This window comes from Poecilia formosa, unplaced genomic scaffold (genome assembly GCF_000485575.1).
Source record: "Poecilia formosa unplaced genomic scaffold, Poecilia_formosa-5.1.2 Scaffold4, whole genome shotgun sequence".
In the NCBI taxonomy this organism is placed as follows: Eukaryota; Metazoa; Chordata; class Actinopteri; order Cyprinodontiformes; family Poeciliidae; genus Poecilia; species Poecilia formosa.
In genome coordinates this window covers 3770185-3784642 of record NW_006799943.1, presented here as the reverse complement: position 1 = coordinate 3784642, position 14458 = coordinate 3770185, and the positions used below count along the sequence as shown (strand labels likewise).

The 14458-nt window shown below is 42.0% G+C and overlaps 1 protein-coding gene and 1 pseudogene across 1 annotated transcript in view; one reads left to right on the top strand and one right to left on the bottom strand.

The window, feature by feature from the left end:
• LOC103143660 (uncharacterized) overlaps positions 1–8932 on the bottom strand; it is a 14319-nt gene extending 5387 nt beyond the window's left edge. Inside the window, exons 1-11 of the mRNA XM_016675681.1 lie at positions 8675–8932; positions 6654–6995; positions 6439–6558; positions 5959–6285; positions 5210–5336; positions 4275–5096; positions 3838–3879; positions 2966–3244; positions 1646–1891; positions 1103–1294; positions 17–900 (exon numbers count right to left, since the gene is read on the bottom strand). Of these exons, the coding sequence (XP_016531167.1) occupies positions 4943–5096; positions 5210–5336; positions 5959–6285; positions 6439–6558; positions 6654–6995; positions 8675–8711 (1107 nt within the window). The 5' untranslated portion in view covers positions 8712–8932 and the 3' untranslated portion in view covers positions 17–900; positions 1103–1294; positions 1646–1891; ... (1 more) ...; positions 3838–3879; positions 4275–4942. The remainder of the gene's footprint in view (positions 1–16; positions 901–1102; positions 1295–1645; positions 1892–2965; positions 3245–3837; positions 3880–4274; positions 5097–5209; positions 5337–5958; positions 6286–6438; positions 6559–6653; positions 6996–8674) is intronic.
• A 2189-nt stretch (positions 8933–11121) lies between these two features.
• On the top strand, positions 11122–14177 carry LOC103143676 (solute carrier family 2, facilitated glucose transporter member 11 pseudogene; annotated as a pseudogene).
• Positions 14178–14458: the final 281 nt, after the last annotated feature.

The window sequence follows — 14458 nt, the reverse complement described above, 5'->3', positions numbered from 1 at the left end:
TATTCATGTCACATACCTCAGTAATTTTTAGTCGAGAAGTTGAAGATGCTCCGTCATCCAGCTCTATTTAAGGTGGTAGCTTATGGAGCTTGTCCAGTGTTTATATGTCAAAACAGAATCGCATAAATTGCCACAACGGACCGTTTGTTTCCCTGTTCTGGGATATCGCCGCCATCTTTAATTCTTGTTCCGAGTAAGGATTACCAACATCGCCCTCTGCTGGATGGCGGCCAAACTACAACACTAAAGAAAGGTCTAAGACAGGGATGCCCAAAGTCGGTCCTTGAGGGCCGGCATCCTGCATGTTTTAGTTCTCTCCCTGGTGGTAGTAACAACCTTTCAGCATGTCAGTGTTCCTCTTAGGTCATCTAATGAGCCATATTTTGATCCAGGTGCATTAAACCAGCAGGAAACATGCAGGATGCTGGCCCTTGAGGACCGACTTTGGGCACTACTGGTCTAAGAAGATGTCATTAGTTAGAAGAATGTAACTAATTTTAACCTAATAAACCATTAATCGAAAACTCGTTCAAATTTTAAAATAGACTTGTAGAAACCAAATCTCAATATAAATAAGATGGACCCAGTTCAAACATAGTTCCTCTAGAGCGATGCTGTCAAGCTGAAAATACAGAGCAGTTTGGTGCTTCTGGTGGTCCAAGTATCAGTAGGTCTTATTTCACTCAGAAGAAGCTGAGCAGGAAGTGAAACCTCTTTTCAAAAGCTGCTCCGATTGGTTGGGTTCAGGTCCAGGCTTCCTGTTTGTGGCGAAGCAGCCGGACATGCACCCAAACCTGCAGCTCACGCTCCATCAGAACTCATGCTCTGTAGTGACATCAGCAGCAACATCACCCGGTTCACCAAGCTGGGTGGTTTCTATAGAGACCGCAGCTTGGTTTCCTGCAGGGTTGAAAGGTTAGAATTTTAACAGGAAGTGATCAGAATGTGTGATCCAGTCAGTTTCATTGCTGATGTGTCATTTTCACGTCGTCACCTTCGAAGTGACTTTTGTGCACATACATCTCAAATTGTGTAAATATCATGAAAACATCACCTGTGCAACGCTATTGTAGAGATATTGTCACAGGTTAAAATTATTTACCTGAGCTCCTGTTGCAGCAGATTGAAGCAAGCAGGATGCTGCACACGCAGTAAGGGCAAATGACCAGCAGGTGGCACAGGAGGTGCACCAATGACACAGAAGGAGAAGGAGAACTTGCTGTATGATTAGCACCATCAGCTGAAGAAGTGGAAGCTGTCATGGGGTAGGAAGATGGTTGAGGGAGAAGAGGATCTGGATAGAGATGAAAGATACGTTTGCTCACTAAAGCAGTCACCACCTGCTGGTCAGAGGGAGGATTTGCTGCAAAGTTAGCGATGAAATCGGCTGTTTTCTTAGAAATTGTGCCAGTTGAGATAATAAACTCAACCTTTTCATAAATAAGATAGTATAATTATAAATGCTTCTCCATATGTATCTGTATGTAGTACCGGACTGATCTTATTACATATTTCTGTAAATAGACTTTTATCAGCATGTTCTACACAGTGAGACAATATGTATTGTGAACTGAGGGTACATAAATGAAGTGAAATCAATCATCAGCTCATGTCTGGACACAGGAAGTGATGTCACTATCCTCACCTCTGACTCTCAGATAGCTATGAGGGGATGATCCAGAAGTGTCAGTAGAACACCAGTAGGAACCCTCATTGGACTGTTGGACTCTGTGGATAATGGCCTTCTGAGATTTGACTCCATCTCCAATAATATGACTTTTCCTGTAGAAATAAGCTGCACGGATGGAGCCATCTTTATGACGACAATGCAGAGTGACATTACTTCCTTTCACCACAGGAAGAGCAGGGATCTCCAGAATAAAAGCCCTGTCTGAATATAGAGACACAGATGTTTATCCCGTCACAAACACCATGATGATACAATGTCAGGTTCAGAAAAGTTCGATGTGGTTCCAACAAATTTTGTTAACTCTCCTTAGCTGTGTTCCCCTTAGTCTGGTAAAAAAATAAAAAGCCCTTTATTCTATGCTTTTCTATGTCTGGACCCTTGGCTATTGAGACACAATTGCTTGCGGGACTGTGTTAAAGTTTTAAATGATTGGATCTGATTTTACCCAATCGGTAGCATTTTAACATGAGTACATCAGTGGGTCCCAAACTTTTTCTCCTGGGCCCCCCCGGTGGATTACAAATAGCTGTCTTATTCAACAACATTTCTTTGCCCGGGGGGATTGAGTTTTTTGGGGGGGCAAAATTAATGTATGTAGCTGAACATAGGCAACTCTGAAGTACATAATGTGCCAGCTTAAAGAAAGGTGCTGGAAACTGTAAGCAATCATCATCCACTGCAACAAAACAAATGCACAGCCAAACAACATCTTTGCCAGCAATATCCATATCCAGCCATATCTGCCCCACAATTTTGCCAAAGACAAGTTTGATTAAATTTGATTAAAAAACCTTTCCATTATCTTTTTCTTACTCGGGACAACAACCGCATTTATAAAGGTTTTGGATAAAATTTCCTGTCAGCACTCCAGCAAAAACCTGTCCTAGTTTTACTGGACAGTTGATCTTAGAATGGGAAATGTGTAAGAATTGTCTCATAATATCCTCAACTGGCTCTGATATTTTTTGATAGACAAGGATTATTCTGTCCCTTCTTAATATAATGATGAGCTAACAAAGATAATTTGTGAGGGACCCCAAGGCTCCACTCTTGGCCACTTTTATTGGATTCCTAACCAATCCCCCTCACTCAGATTACTACACTTTCTACAACATATTTATGCCGAGAATATGACCACTTGACCATACTTCACTAAAGTCACAGAGTTAAGTGTTCAAAAGAATAACAGAAGTCAATATTTTTGGTCCCAACAATACAAGCACAGGGATCCAAACAAATGAAGCTGAAGAACTCAAACCAAGCAAAATACCATACCTTCTTTCTGGTTAACAGTGATATTGATGTGGTCACTCCTCTGTCCTGCACTGGTTTCACACCAGTAAACTCCAGTGTAAGAAGACAAGAGGTCAAGGACACAGGAGGAGTCTTTAAACACCCCAAAGTCTGATCCAGATGCTCCACAGGTTTCACTGAGTGTTCCTTTGGTCCTCTTAACTATCCATCCATCAGCTGTCTGTCCATCCTCAACACAACTCAGAGACACTGACTGTCCACTGAAGAACTGCTGAAGGTCTGGCATGACAATCAGAGACACTGGAGGACAAATGGGAAGATAAAAGAAATAATTTTAGCATTTATTTCTTCAGTCAGCTTGAGGAATTTCTAGAATCTCAAGCCATATTTGTCACATAAACCAGTAAGAGGATCCAACATCCTGTGGGAACAGATCATATTTGTCTGGCAGATTGCATTTTGTTACTTGTGGAGTACCACAGGGTCCTGTATCGTAAACATTTCTATGTTGACGGTACTCAGATATTTTGACTGTCTCATGTGTTCTCCATTGAAGCCATTTACAGTAGTAGTTCTATCTCAATCATTTGTATGTCACCACCATCAGTAGCCCCGTGTTACGATCAACATTTTATACGCCCGTTTTGAGGAATTGCGTTAGAAAAGATTGATGGAACAGAAAAATTCAAAGAAACTTCCTCAATTTAGAAAAAAAAGTTTTATGCTCAACTAAAGTGGTTTTTGGCATTTCTGAAAAGAGTTAATGCGCTAAAGGGGAGATGGAATGTATGTTTCCATATATAGCGAGGTAAATGTTCGCTACGTCAAGTTTTGACGTAGCGAACATTTACCTCAGTACCTCCTCATAGGTATAAGCATACAAATTATCCAACCTTCAGAATCTGTTCCTCCTGCCAGCAGAACAGCTGAGACTCCTGAAACACAAAGTTTTGAAGATCCGCAGTCAGCCAAAAAAGAAGAGGTGATTGGTTACATTCAGAGGGAGTTTTTTTTAACACTTTATAAGGATTTTCAAGTAAATCTATTCACCTGAACATTGACAGACAAACAAAAACTGACAAAAAACAAACTCACAATGTAACAAACAAATTCTAGAATGATAATAAAATAACTATTAGGTACATAAGTATAAAGCTGGGGCAAAATTTAGCATCGCGTTATTTCATTTCCATCTTCATCACCATTCGGAACCATTCTGATCAATTCTTCAGGGTGTCACTTCATCTGAATGCGTTAGCTGAACCTGCTGTGACCCTGGAAGGACAGACGGACGGAGAGATGGCTGTACAAGTTCTGGTTCTGGACTCACCGAGCAGCAGACACACTGATGGAAGCTTCATGATGTCTGGATGGAGACTGAAAATCAGAGCGGATGACAGAAGGATGTCCTGCACCACTTCCTGTCATCAGAACAACACTCCATCTCCAAACAAACAAACTTCTGTCACATTTGTAGTACAATCTCTGGTTTCGCATCCTGTCTGACCTAACATTTATGCATCCTGTTACTGCTGCAGCGCTGATGTGTGATTCTCAGCTGACCTGACAAAAATTATTCTTTATAATTAGGTTCTCAATGCAAACTGGTCAGTTTTTGTCTACTTTCGCCCTCCGGTCCAAATGAAACAATGAGTGGTGAAATATGAATGGACACTGAAGAGCTTCAACCTTTTTAATGGCATCCGTTCAAATTTATCAAAAACTTTACTCAGACAAAATACTTTATATAACAAACAACAATAACAACAAAAAATAATTTTCCTAAAAAAAGAGTCAATGTACAGGCAAAGGGAAGCATGGAGGAGGAAGAGTCATGACTAGTGAAGGCTGCACATATACTTGACTTGGAGGTCTTCTAAAAAGCCGGCTGGGTTCTGCAGAACTTGAACACTGGGACAAGTGGAGATATCCAGCACAACAGACACGACCACATGTGGAGGTCTGTCCAACCATTCGATCCTCCTCTCTGCAGAAATGTTACATAGGTGGGAGACTAGAGAAAGACAGTTCGCTGGCCGATCTCACTGATGAGCGAATCAGTTGATGGAAAATTGGTAGCCTTCTGGAGGCTTCTGGAGTCGACTCTGCCATGTGTGCTCCATTAGGCAGAGATGCGCCTCTGTCGTAAGCCCTGCTGAAGACACAAGACAGTTAATCAGCACAAATTTACAGCAGAGACAGGTCCTGTGGACGTGGGAAAGCTTTGCTACACAAAAAAAGAAGAACAGATAATGGTGTACGGACAAAGAGGGAGAAGATTGATCGTAGTAAAATCGTCCTCCAAGGCTGCTCTTCAGACTCTGTCTCAGGCTGTTCCTCTCAAGCATGTGGTCGGTTTGGTCGGAGTTCGTGTCGGACCAAATCAGATGTTCTGTGGACCACACACAACTATTAAAAATAATTCTGAAAAATGAAACCAAGCATCTAAGCAACTACCAATATTTAAAATCTGTCAGTTGTTGTTACAAATGTGTGCAAAATTTTATCAGTGTTCTGCTGAAGTTGAACAAACACAATTTCGCAGTTGTTGTGTTTCCATTAAATAAGAAACGCAATTAAAATCACACATGAAGTGGCATTAAAAACATGCTGCCCCATTATCCTACTAGTTTCTCGTAGTTGTCTTCTTCATGGTTTGCCCCAGTGGCAGCATCTGGTTGTTGATCATGTGACTTGTGATGCAAAAAAAGTTTTTCCATTGCAGTTTTGCAAAATACACTTGCTGTACATTCTCTTCAATTTACACAGCACCAGTTAACAGCAGATGTGTTAGGGAATTAGTGTCTGGTCAGACTAGGAGTGGCTCAGAAATAGTCTTGGGCTTCTACTTGCTCAAGCAGAGGGTTGGATTGCCTCCACATCTTTTAAATTATTGAATGGGTAGACTCTCACCTCTGCATCATCAGATCATTTATGATCCGCTCCACATGGTGTCAGGAAGAGTTTCCAAACCAGCTTAGAGAACAGGACAGAGAAGTATTCACAGAGCTAACCTTCAACAAAGAGAGACACAACCTTCTGCTTCAGGTTGTTTCCTCCCTTTTGGACGGTGCAGACATAGAGACCGCTGTCACAATGGTTGGGGCTGTACAAAGTCAGACTGAGATCTCTGGTTCTTAACGGATTGTCCTCCATCTGTGTAAGACCTCTAACCGTCTCAGGACAATGCAGTTGGATGCTTGGATACAGGTGGACCACCTGGTCCGTGTCTATGCGTCTCCACTCTACTGTTGCCGTGGGAGGAAGACGAACTTTGGATTTACAGGGCAGGACAACAGCTTCCACCCCCTCTGCAGTCTTCACCACTTGCAGCTTGTATACTGAGGAATGAGCGAGAGAGCATGGTCAATCGACAGCTGAAGGTGATGGTCTGCAGTGATGGTGGATAACATCTCATCCTGCTACATTTAGTCAGACTTTGTCTAAAGGTGTCAGTCTGAACATGAAGCAGGTACCATCTCAAGGTTGCATACCTGGATCACGTTTTATCCTCTTGTATCTCCTATAGATGACCAAACCAAAGACAGCAGCCAGGACGAAAAATAGAATCAGCACCACTGCCAGAGGTATCAACCATGTCGGATGAGGATGTTCTGCAGGAACCACAAAGAAAACATCTAAGGTTCTGTCAGGAACTGAGTGAGTAGCAACACTATAGAATCCCACAATGACTTGGATCCGCACCAACCCTTTACTTGGAGATGTACGTGGATACGGCTCAATTCCCGTCCGAACCTGCGGACAGTGCAGGTGTATGTCTCACTGTCAGAGACAGTAGGGTTCTTCAGAGTCAGACTGAGGTCTCCGGTCTGCAGAGCATCCTTGCTCATCATTGTTCTATTGCTGTACCGCTGGTTCTGCTCAGACAGATCATCGCCGCTCTGCTGATGGATGTGAACAGTAGAAAACCTAAGGTCCTCGCGGCTCCACACAACCGTGGACTCCATGGAAATAGAGACGTTGACCCGGCAGGGCAGCTGGACCGACTCCATGCTGTCGAACACCTCCACACCCAAAGCATGCTGGGAAACTGAGGGAAACACAGGCAACTGTCTTTTTCTACATTTTCAATTAGCCAAGACTGGATGTTAGCATGACGTAAGTAATAAAGAAGTAAAGTTTATGTACAGCAGTGAGCATCCATCCTTCCATCCATTTTCTGTACACCCTTGTCCCTAATGGGGTCAGGAGGGTTGCTGGTGCCTATCCCCAGCGAACGTTTCGGGCGAGAGGCGGGGTCACCTGGACAGGTCGCCAGTCTGTCGCAGGCAGTAGTGAACATACTTCCGGTACTAACTGCTAATTGAAGCTAATAACTAATTTTTCATTCAGTGGTTTAATGTTTTTGGTAACTCTTAGCTGACATTTAGCACATTTAGCTTCCCATAGGTTGACTGTTCTGGATAAATTCTAAGACACTAATTTGTCTGTTTTCTAAACTTTCAGTAAAAAGTTCAAAGTTCAACGTCAGCTTGACAACCAACTTTTGCTCATGTTGAAGTTTCAACTTCAACTTGATAACATATTTTAATAACTTTAATGCTTATTAATATGTATGTAATAAGTTGATAACTATTAATACTTTGTCAACTAGAAATTTATTTTCCTGCTCTTATTTTGAAGTCTTTATGCAGGAGTTCTCATTCCTGTCTTCACATTGCCTTTTACATATTCTACATTTGCAAGCAGCAAGTATACATCAAACAAAGTAGAGTATAAGACCGAGGTGAAATGGAACTGACATATCACAAGGGTCAAACTTTCTGATCAGCTGGATCAGAAAGTTGGGTGGTTTTGTATTCATGCAAAGATTAATCAGTTGTTACCCGTTTCAAGCTTGTGTTAGGTAGACCTCCAATCATAAAAGACATGTATCCTAAAGAACCATAATTGTGAATAAAATATAACCAGGCTGGTGTTTTGAAATCTGGCACTATTTGAAAACCTGCAAGGTTCTGGCAGGATGTTGAACTCTTGAATCACACTGTGAATTGGATGAGTGTAAACTAACATTGACCGGTTTTGCTGGCTTAAAATAATTTACACAGTCACAACTTAACAGGTTACGGCATGTAGCTGTAAGAGAGCGAAGAGATGTTGGACATCATGGTAGAGTAGTTGTGCCATCATGTTGCGTCATCAAGTGGTTTTAACAGGAACTTTTGGGGAAATCCCTAGAAAAGGAAGGTAGTTGCTATGGCAACAAGTCTGAACAGGTCTGTGTCTAACAACAAGGGCAGGTTCGGCTGAGTTAGCTTTGTTCACATTATATAGAGTCAATATAAACAGAATGTCAATATTTATATTATTTTAAAAACTCTCTGTATGACTAAGTTTGCTGTAATGTTTCTAGTATAAATTTAAGCTTTATTTTACCGCATCAGGTGAGGACCGGAGCAAGAACCATCAACACAGACTGATTACATACACTGTAACAGGTAACAAGCTGAAACAGGTCACACCATCAAAGAAAGGTTAGTTTGTTCCATTTCTCCTGGTTATGGGGGAAAATTCTAATTTTTGTCTTTGTTTCAGTATATGTGGAGAACATAGCTGGAGAACATCTAAGTTCAGTCCTAGTAAAACTTCTGAGACGCCAGGAACAGTCACCTCTCTAAAAGAGTTCATGGAACATTAAACAAGACGGCACCGAGAACACCACACCCTTTAGTAGAACATTCAGAGAACATGAATGGTGGTAGATTTTACCGTAAAGGAGAATCCCAGCTACAACAAACATTTTCATCCTGTTTTATGAGACCTCCAGGTGAAGCGCTTCTGAATGAGCATGAAACTTGCAGCTGTGCCCCTCCCAGCACTGAGTCATCATGGTGCATTAGATTGGCAAAGGTGACCTGATTCTGATTCAGTACAGAAGCAGAAAAATTGCCCAGGCTTCTGAAAGCAATATAGCTGAAATCATCCAAATGCTGATTCATGGTGGTCCAGCACACCGGACCTGGCAGAAATGTGACCCGATTCTGACCTGAGCATTAAAAAATGCTGATGCTGTTATCGGTGGTCTATGTTTCACCTTGACCTGGTGAGTTTCTGAAAACAGTGACTCCTCTAGACACTGGCAGAGTTGACCCCAATAGACTGTAATATTCTAGTTTTGTTCGGTTTGTACATAACCACCTTTTCCACCCATCCAAGAAAGACCTTACATAGAGAAATGAGCTGTATGGCAAGACCATAGTAATAATGAACAAAGAACTCAGAAATGACCAAAACACAAATTCAAATGAAAACCAAAAGCCAAATACCCAAGGATCATGACAGTACCCCATCCCCAAACCAATTCCCTCGTAGAGTCACAGAGACATACAGAATTTGTTGGGTGTTGGATCAAGCAAAGATGATGCTGCAAGTCACATGTTGGAAAGGCAGGGGCTGAATGAGGCATAGAACAGCTACAAACCAAGTGGCAAAAGACTGACCATACTTTTCAGACTATAAGCTACTACTTTTTTCACATGCTTTGAGTACCGTGGTGTGGCCAATAAACGGGTTTTTACAGATTGCTTTCAGTACATCCTCAAGATGAAAGTGACACTGAGAGCAACAATGAAACCAAACGCACAGGCAGGTAGTGACTGATGCTTGTATGGTATCGAGTCTGTCTCCCTACCAAGAAATATTTGATCAACAGCTGTACTTCTGCTTAAGTTGTACACTAGATTATCAAATAACTTTGATTAAGTAAGCTATAGACATAGCCTTAATTTAAACCTGTATGAATGCAATTTAGAAAACCAGGAATGAGTATGGTGGCTTTATCATGCCATAAATGACCTTCTTAGGTTTGTAAGTGTGAGTGGTGTAATATGTGCTGCTTTCGAAGTGGAGACTGGTTTTACCGCAACCATAATAGTCCAGCCTCTGGAGTCTACCGTCCGCTCCTGATATATTGGATTCATACTGTGCTCAGAGATCACTTACCAAGCAGGACCAGCAGCTGCAGTTGAAGCATCTCAGACCTTCTACTGCTGAAAGACCCGCAACCTTCTAAAAGTTACTCGAACTCCACAATTAGATCCAGAATCTGGCGGTCGGTTTCAGATCTGAACTTGGGAAATATTGGAGGTTTTCTTTTTTCACTTTCAGTTCCTATTTTAAAGATGAGTTCACATGTCTTTAGATTCCTGTATCTTGAAATTTCAGCTCCTCCCCTGTGTGGATGGGAATAATCACTCATGTCAGGGTTTGTATGGCCGAGATCATAGAGACAGTTCCAGATTGAACCTGGAAGGCGTTTGGGACTAAAGCAGACAGAATGTCATGAGAGAGACCTGAGACGGACAACTCAGGTTTTATAACTGTATTCACTGTGGTCTACCGCCCTCTGGTGGGCATAAACTACAATCACATCTGTCTTCATCAGATCTGCAGGGGCTGGATGGAGAAAGAAAATAGTGATGCATAGGGTAAAAGTGTGCAAGTAGGAATGAGGGCTCTAGTTCTGAAAAGTAGCAGTACACGAAAGTAGATATAAATCCTAGAACAAGAAAGTTTATTGAACAATAAACTTTCAAGGTGTCAAGGTGAGGTTGAGTGGGGAAAAATAGGTGTTTCATAAAGATGACGTGGTTTTTTGTTTTATTTTATTTTTTAAAATTCATTGTAACATATCAGTGTGTGCTTTTAATGTAATACTCATGGGTTTATTTACCAATATAGTTACTGTACTTTGTATTGGAAATCTTCTTCCCCTCCAAAAAAGAGACATAGCAATTTAGCTAAGTGTAATTAAATTCAATAATAAAAAAGGACTTCGTTATCTCTCGTTCACAATCGTTCCAACAAGCCACGTGATCGTCTGTCGGCTAGATCAAAGTGTGTCGTAAGGCTCCATAAAACTGCTCTGATATAAACCAATCAACAGCCTGGACGCATGTTACGCAGTCAGGAAGAAGCATGGGAAGGCGTTTCAGCTGTGAAATTTTTACCCCTGAATTTAGACTGTCAGGTAGCATTTAAAAAAGGTTTCATTTAGGTACTCTTAATCTCTTGCGCCAGTTGTTATTATTTTCACCCTCTTTATGCCTAACTGAAGTATCAAGATATGAATATTCGTATGAAAACTTTTCTGATGTCACAACAGCAATAACCTTTTTAGAATATCTACCGGGAAACTACCTGACAGTCTAAACTCTGGGTGAAACAGCACTTTTTCAACCGGCTTCAACGGCAGAAAAATTGTTTCCCGTATCTTTGTATCAGCCAGACAAGGTTAAGGTAAGCTGGGCAACAGAGTCCCAAGACGGTTTAAATGATTTATTTTAGTGAAGAAAAGGAAAAGGTTTCGCAATTCCAAGCTGCCTATAAGAGGACTGTGTTGACTATAAAGCTATAGGACGTTATTAGACGATTGGCACCCAGATGAGTTCCACAGGTACAAATGAGACAGAAGAAAGAGGGAATTCTGCAGGGGGTGCCAGGACTCTTGCACTAACTGTGTTCTTTGCAGCCATTGGAGGAACTTTCCAGTATGGCTACAACATCTCAATCATTAATGCCCCCACCAGCTATATACAGAACTTCATCAATGACACATACATGGAACGCTGGGGAACAGGTTTGGATATTCCTCAAGTGACCCTACTGTGGACCTTTATTGTCTCGGCGTTCTCCCTGGGTGGGTTGCTGGGGGCCCTTTTAGCAGGACCTATGGCAGTTCGTTTTGGAAGGAAAGTGTCGCTACTTTTGAACAACTCCTTCCTGCTGGTCGGTGCTGTGCTTGTGCTGACATGTAAGTTGGCAAAGTCATTTGAGATGATCATCCTCGCTCGTTTCCTGGTTGGGATTAACTCCGGAGTCAGTATGAACATCCAGCCCATGTACTTTGGTGAAAGTGCTCCCAAACACCTCAGAGGCGCCGTGGCGTTTTCCTCAGCTGTTTTCACTGCATTTGGAATCTTCTTTGGACAAGTTGTTGGACTCACTGAACTGCTGGGTTCAGAGCCTCTATGGCCCTACTTACTAGCTAGCAATGCTTTGCCAGCATTGATCCAGCTAGTGACCTTGCCCTGGTTTCCCGAAAGCCCCAGATACCTCCTCATTGACCGTGGAGACAAGGAAGCTTGTGTCCAGGCTCTTGGAAGATTGCGTGGAGGAAAGGTTCCCCCTCTAGAGATGGAGGAGATGCTTCAAGAGCAGCAAATGTCTTCGGCCTTAAAGTCTGGTTCTTCGGCTCCTGCCAAGACACCGTGGTCTCTGTTCAAAGATCCGAACCTACGACTTCAGCTCAGGACGGTCATGACTGCAAGCAGCGCCATGATGCTCTGTGGCAATGACTCCATCTACTTCTATGCATACTACATATTTCTGGAAGCAGGGATTCCACCAGAGAAAATTCAGTATATCACCATTGGAACAGGGGCATCTGAGTTTACTGCTTCCCTGTTGAGTAACGTTCTGATTGAACGGGTGGGCCGCAGATACCTTCTCATCGGTGGGTACAGCCTCATGGTTTGTTGGACCATCGTCTTCACTGTTGCTCTCACCCTTCAGAGCCAAGGTGTCACAGGAATGCCGTACCTCAGCATGGCATGTGTGTTCGCCTACATCCTCAGCTTCGGCTTGGGCCCTGCAGGGGTCACGGGCATATTACCAGCCGAGAACTTTGACCAGACAGCTCGGCCAGCGGCGTACATGGTCGCCGGCTCGCTTATGTGGATCAGCCTCTTCCTGGTCGGAATGTTGTTCCCTTTCATTGTGAACGGGTTAGGAAACTACTGCTTCCTACCGTTCCTGGTCGTCTGTCTGGTCTCGGCTGTTGTGCTCGGTCGAACCATGCCAGAGACTAAGGGGAAGACTCTGGTAGAGATTACAGCTGAGTTTGACAGAAAAAATGGAAGGGCCTTACAAGTTGAAGAGCCTGAGGAGTACCAGCTGGGCAAAGCAAGCTCCTTAGCAACAATGGAAGATAACTCTGAATCTAATCATAAAACTGACTGACATCTAGGAAAAGTGTAAATGGAACAGAGGTATTGAAGTATTTTTATGCACTTTAAATATCATTTGGTTAACATGTCATACAGATGTTACGCATTTCTTAGTACCCCTTGTAAACTAAATACCTTTACCAAAGGTACTGGCAAATTGCCTATGTGATGGATAAATATATGCATATCCAATGATGACCCTGTTAGAAAATTTTGGGATTTACTCCTTATAATGCTGGAAACTAACAAAATCTTTGATTACTAGCGTATGGTAGCATGAACCAGTGTAAACCCATTAACCTGCTCTTAACATGACCGAATGCTTTAAAACAACATTGAGAAAGTGCCTTTTACTTATGCTTAACTTCCATGAGGATCCAACATCACAGAGCCAGTCTAAAATACAGCATACCTACAACTTAACAAGCTTACTCTAATTCACCATCAAAATCTCTTTGAAGGTTGTAGCAAGTAGATATGTTGGCAGAGGAGAGAGCAATCACTTGAACTGCATCTGATAAAGGATTATCCACTGTGCATGGACACATCTGCACTCCCAGAGAGCCGTGGTTGTTTAGTGGGATAATCTTTCCTGGCTCTTCAGCCCACCCCGAGCAATACCCTGTGCATGTTTCCCCATCTACCAAACCATGTGCAACAATTTTTTAGACATTTATTTATGCACCGGCTGGATTGCACCTTTAATTTAACTATATTAGTTAAATTCTTCTATACATTATGCCCATCAGGACATATATTTGTATTTCATAAATGGAGAAAAAAAGTTTAGAATTTTAGCTGCACTACTTAAAAAAGGCCAGCAGATGTCACCATTGTCCTCAATGTATGCTGGAATATGATGAGAATGAATGGGAAATCAACTTCTAGCCAACAGCTGGCACTTCCTCACCCCTATAAGCCTTCTGTGAACCGTCGGTCCCAGATTTTCTGTGTTCCTTAATTACATTCAGACACCAAACTGAATTAAATATGTGACATACTCATCTATTTATGCATAAATCTAATGTTTTGGATGCTGTCGACTGTTTGCACTGAATGAATGATTGAATGTACAAACACTGTATGTTATTCCAAAGAGTTCTCTGACAATTGTCAGTGCTGGTATATAAAAAAAATCTCTTTGTAGTATTCTCAGGCTCTATTTATAGGCTATTGTTTCTGCAGGCCAATATTTATTAGAAAATATTTATCATACAGATGGCTGTACTGCATGTTCAATGAATAAATAAGATGTGATGACTCATGCTTGTCTCCTGTCTGATGCGGTTTGACTGATTCCAGCTGTCTGAGGTGGCTGCTTATTTAAAATTGCGTTTAAGCACACTACTCGAGCTCCATTCAGTCCCCAGCACTTTAGCTCAATTTCTCCTGCCCACTTGTGTTAAATTGTCACTGTGGCACGGTTTATTAATGGAAGGTCGCAAGGGTTCAGGTGAGCTTTTTCAGTAGATCTCTCGATTTAGCATAAATAAGCAAAATATGTTATAGAGAAAATAGATGTACTTTTACACCCCATTAATGAAGA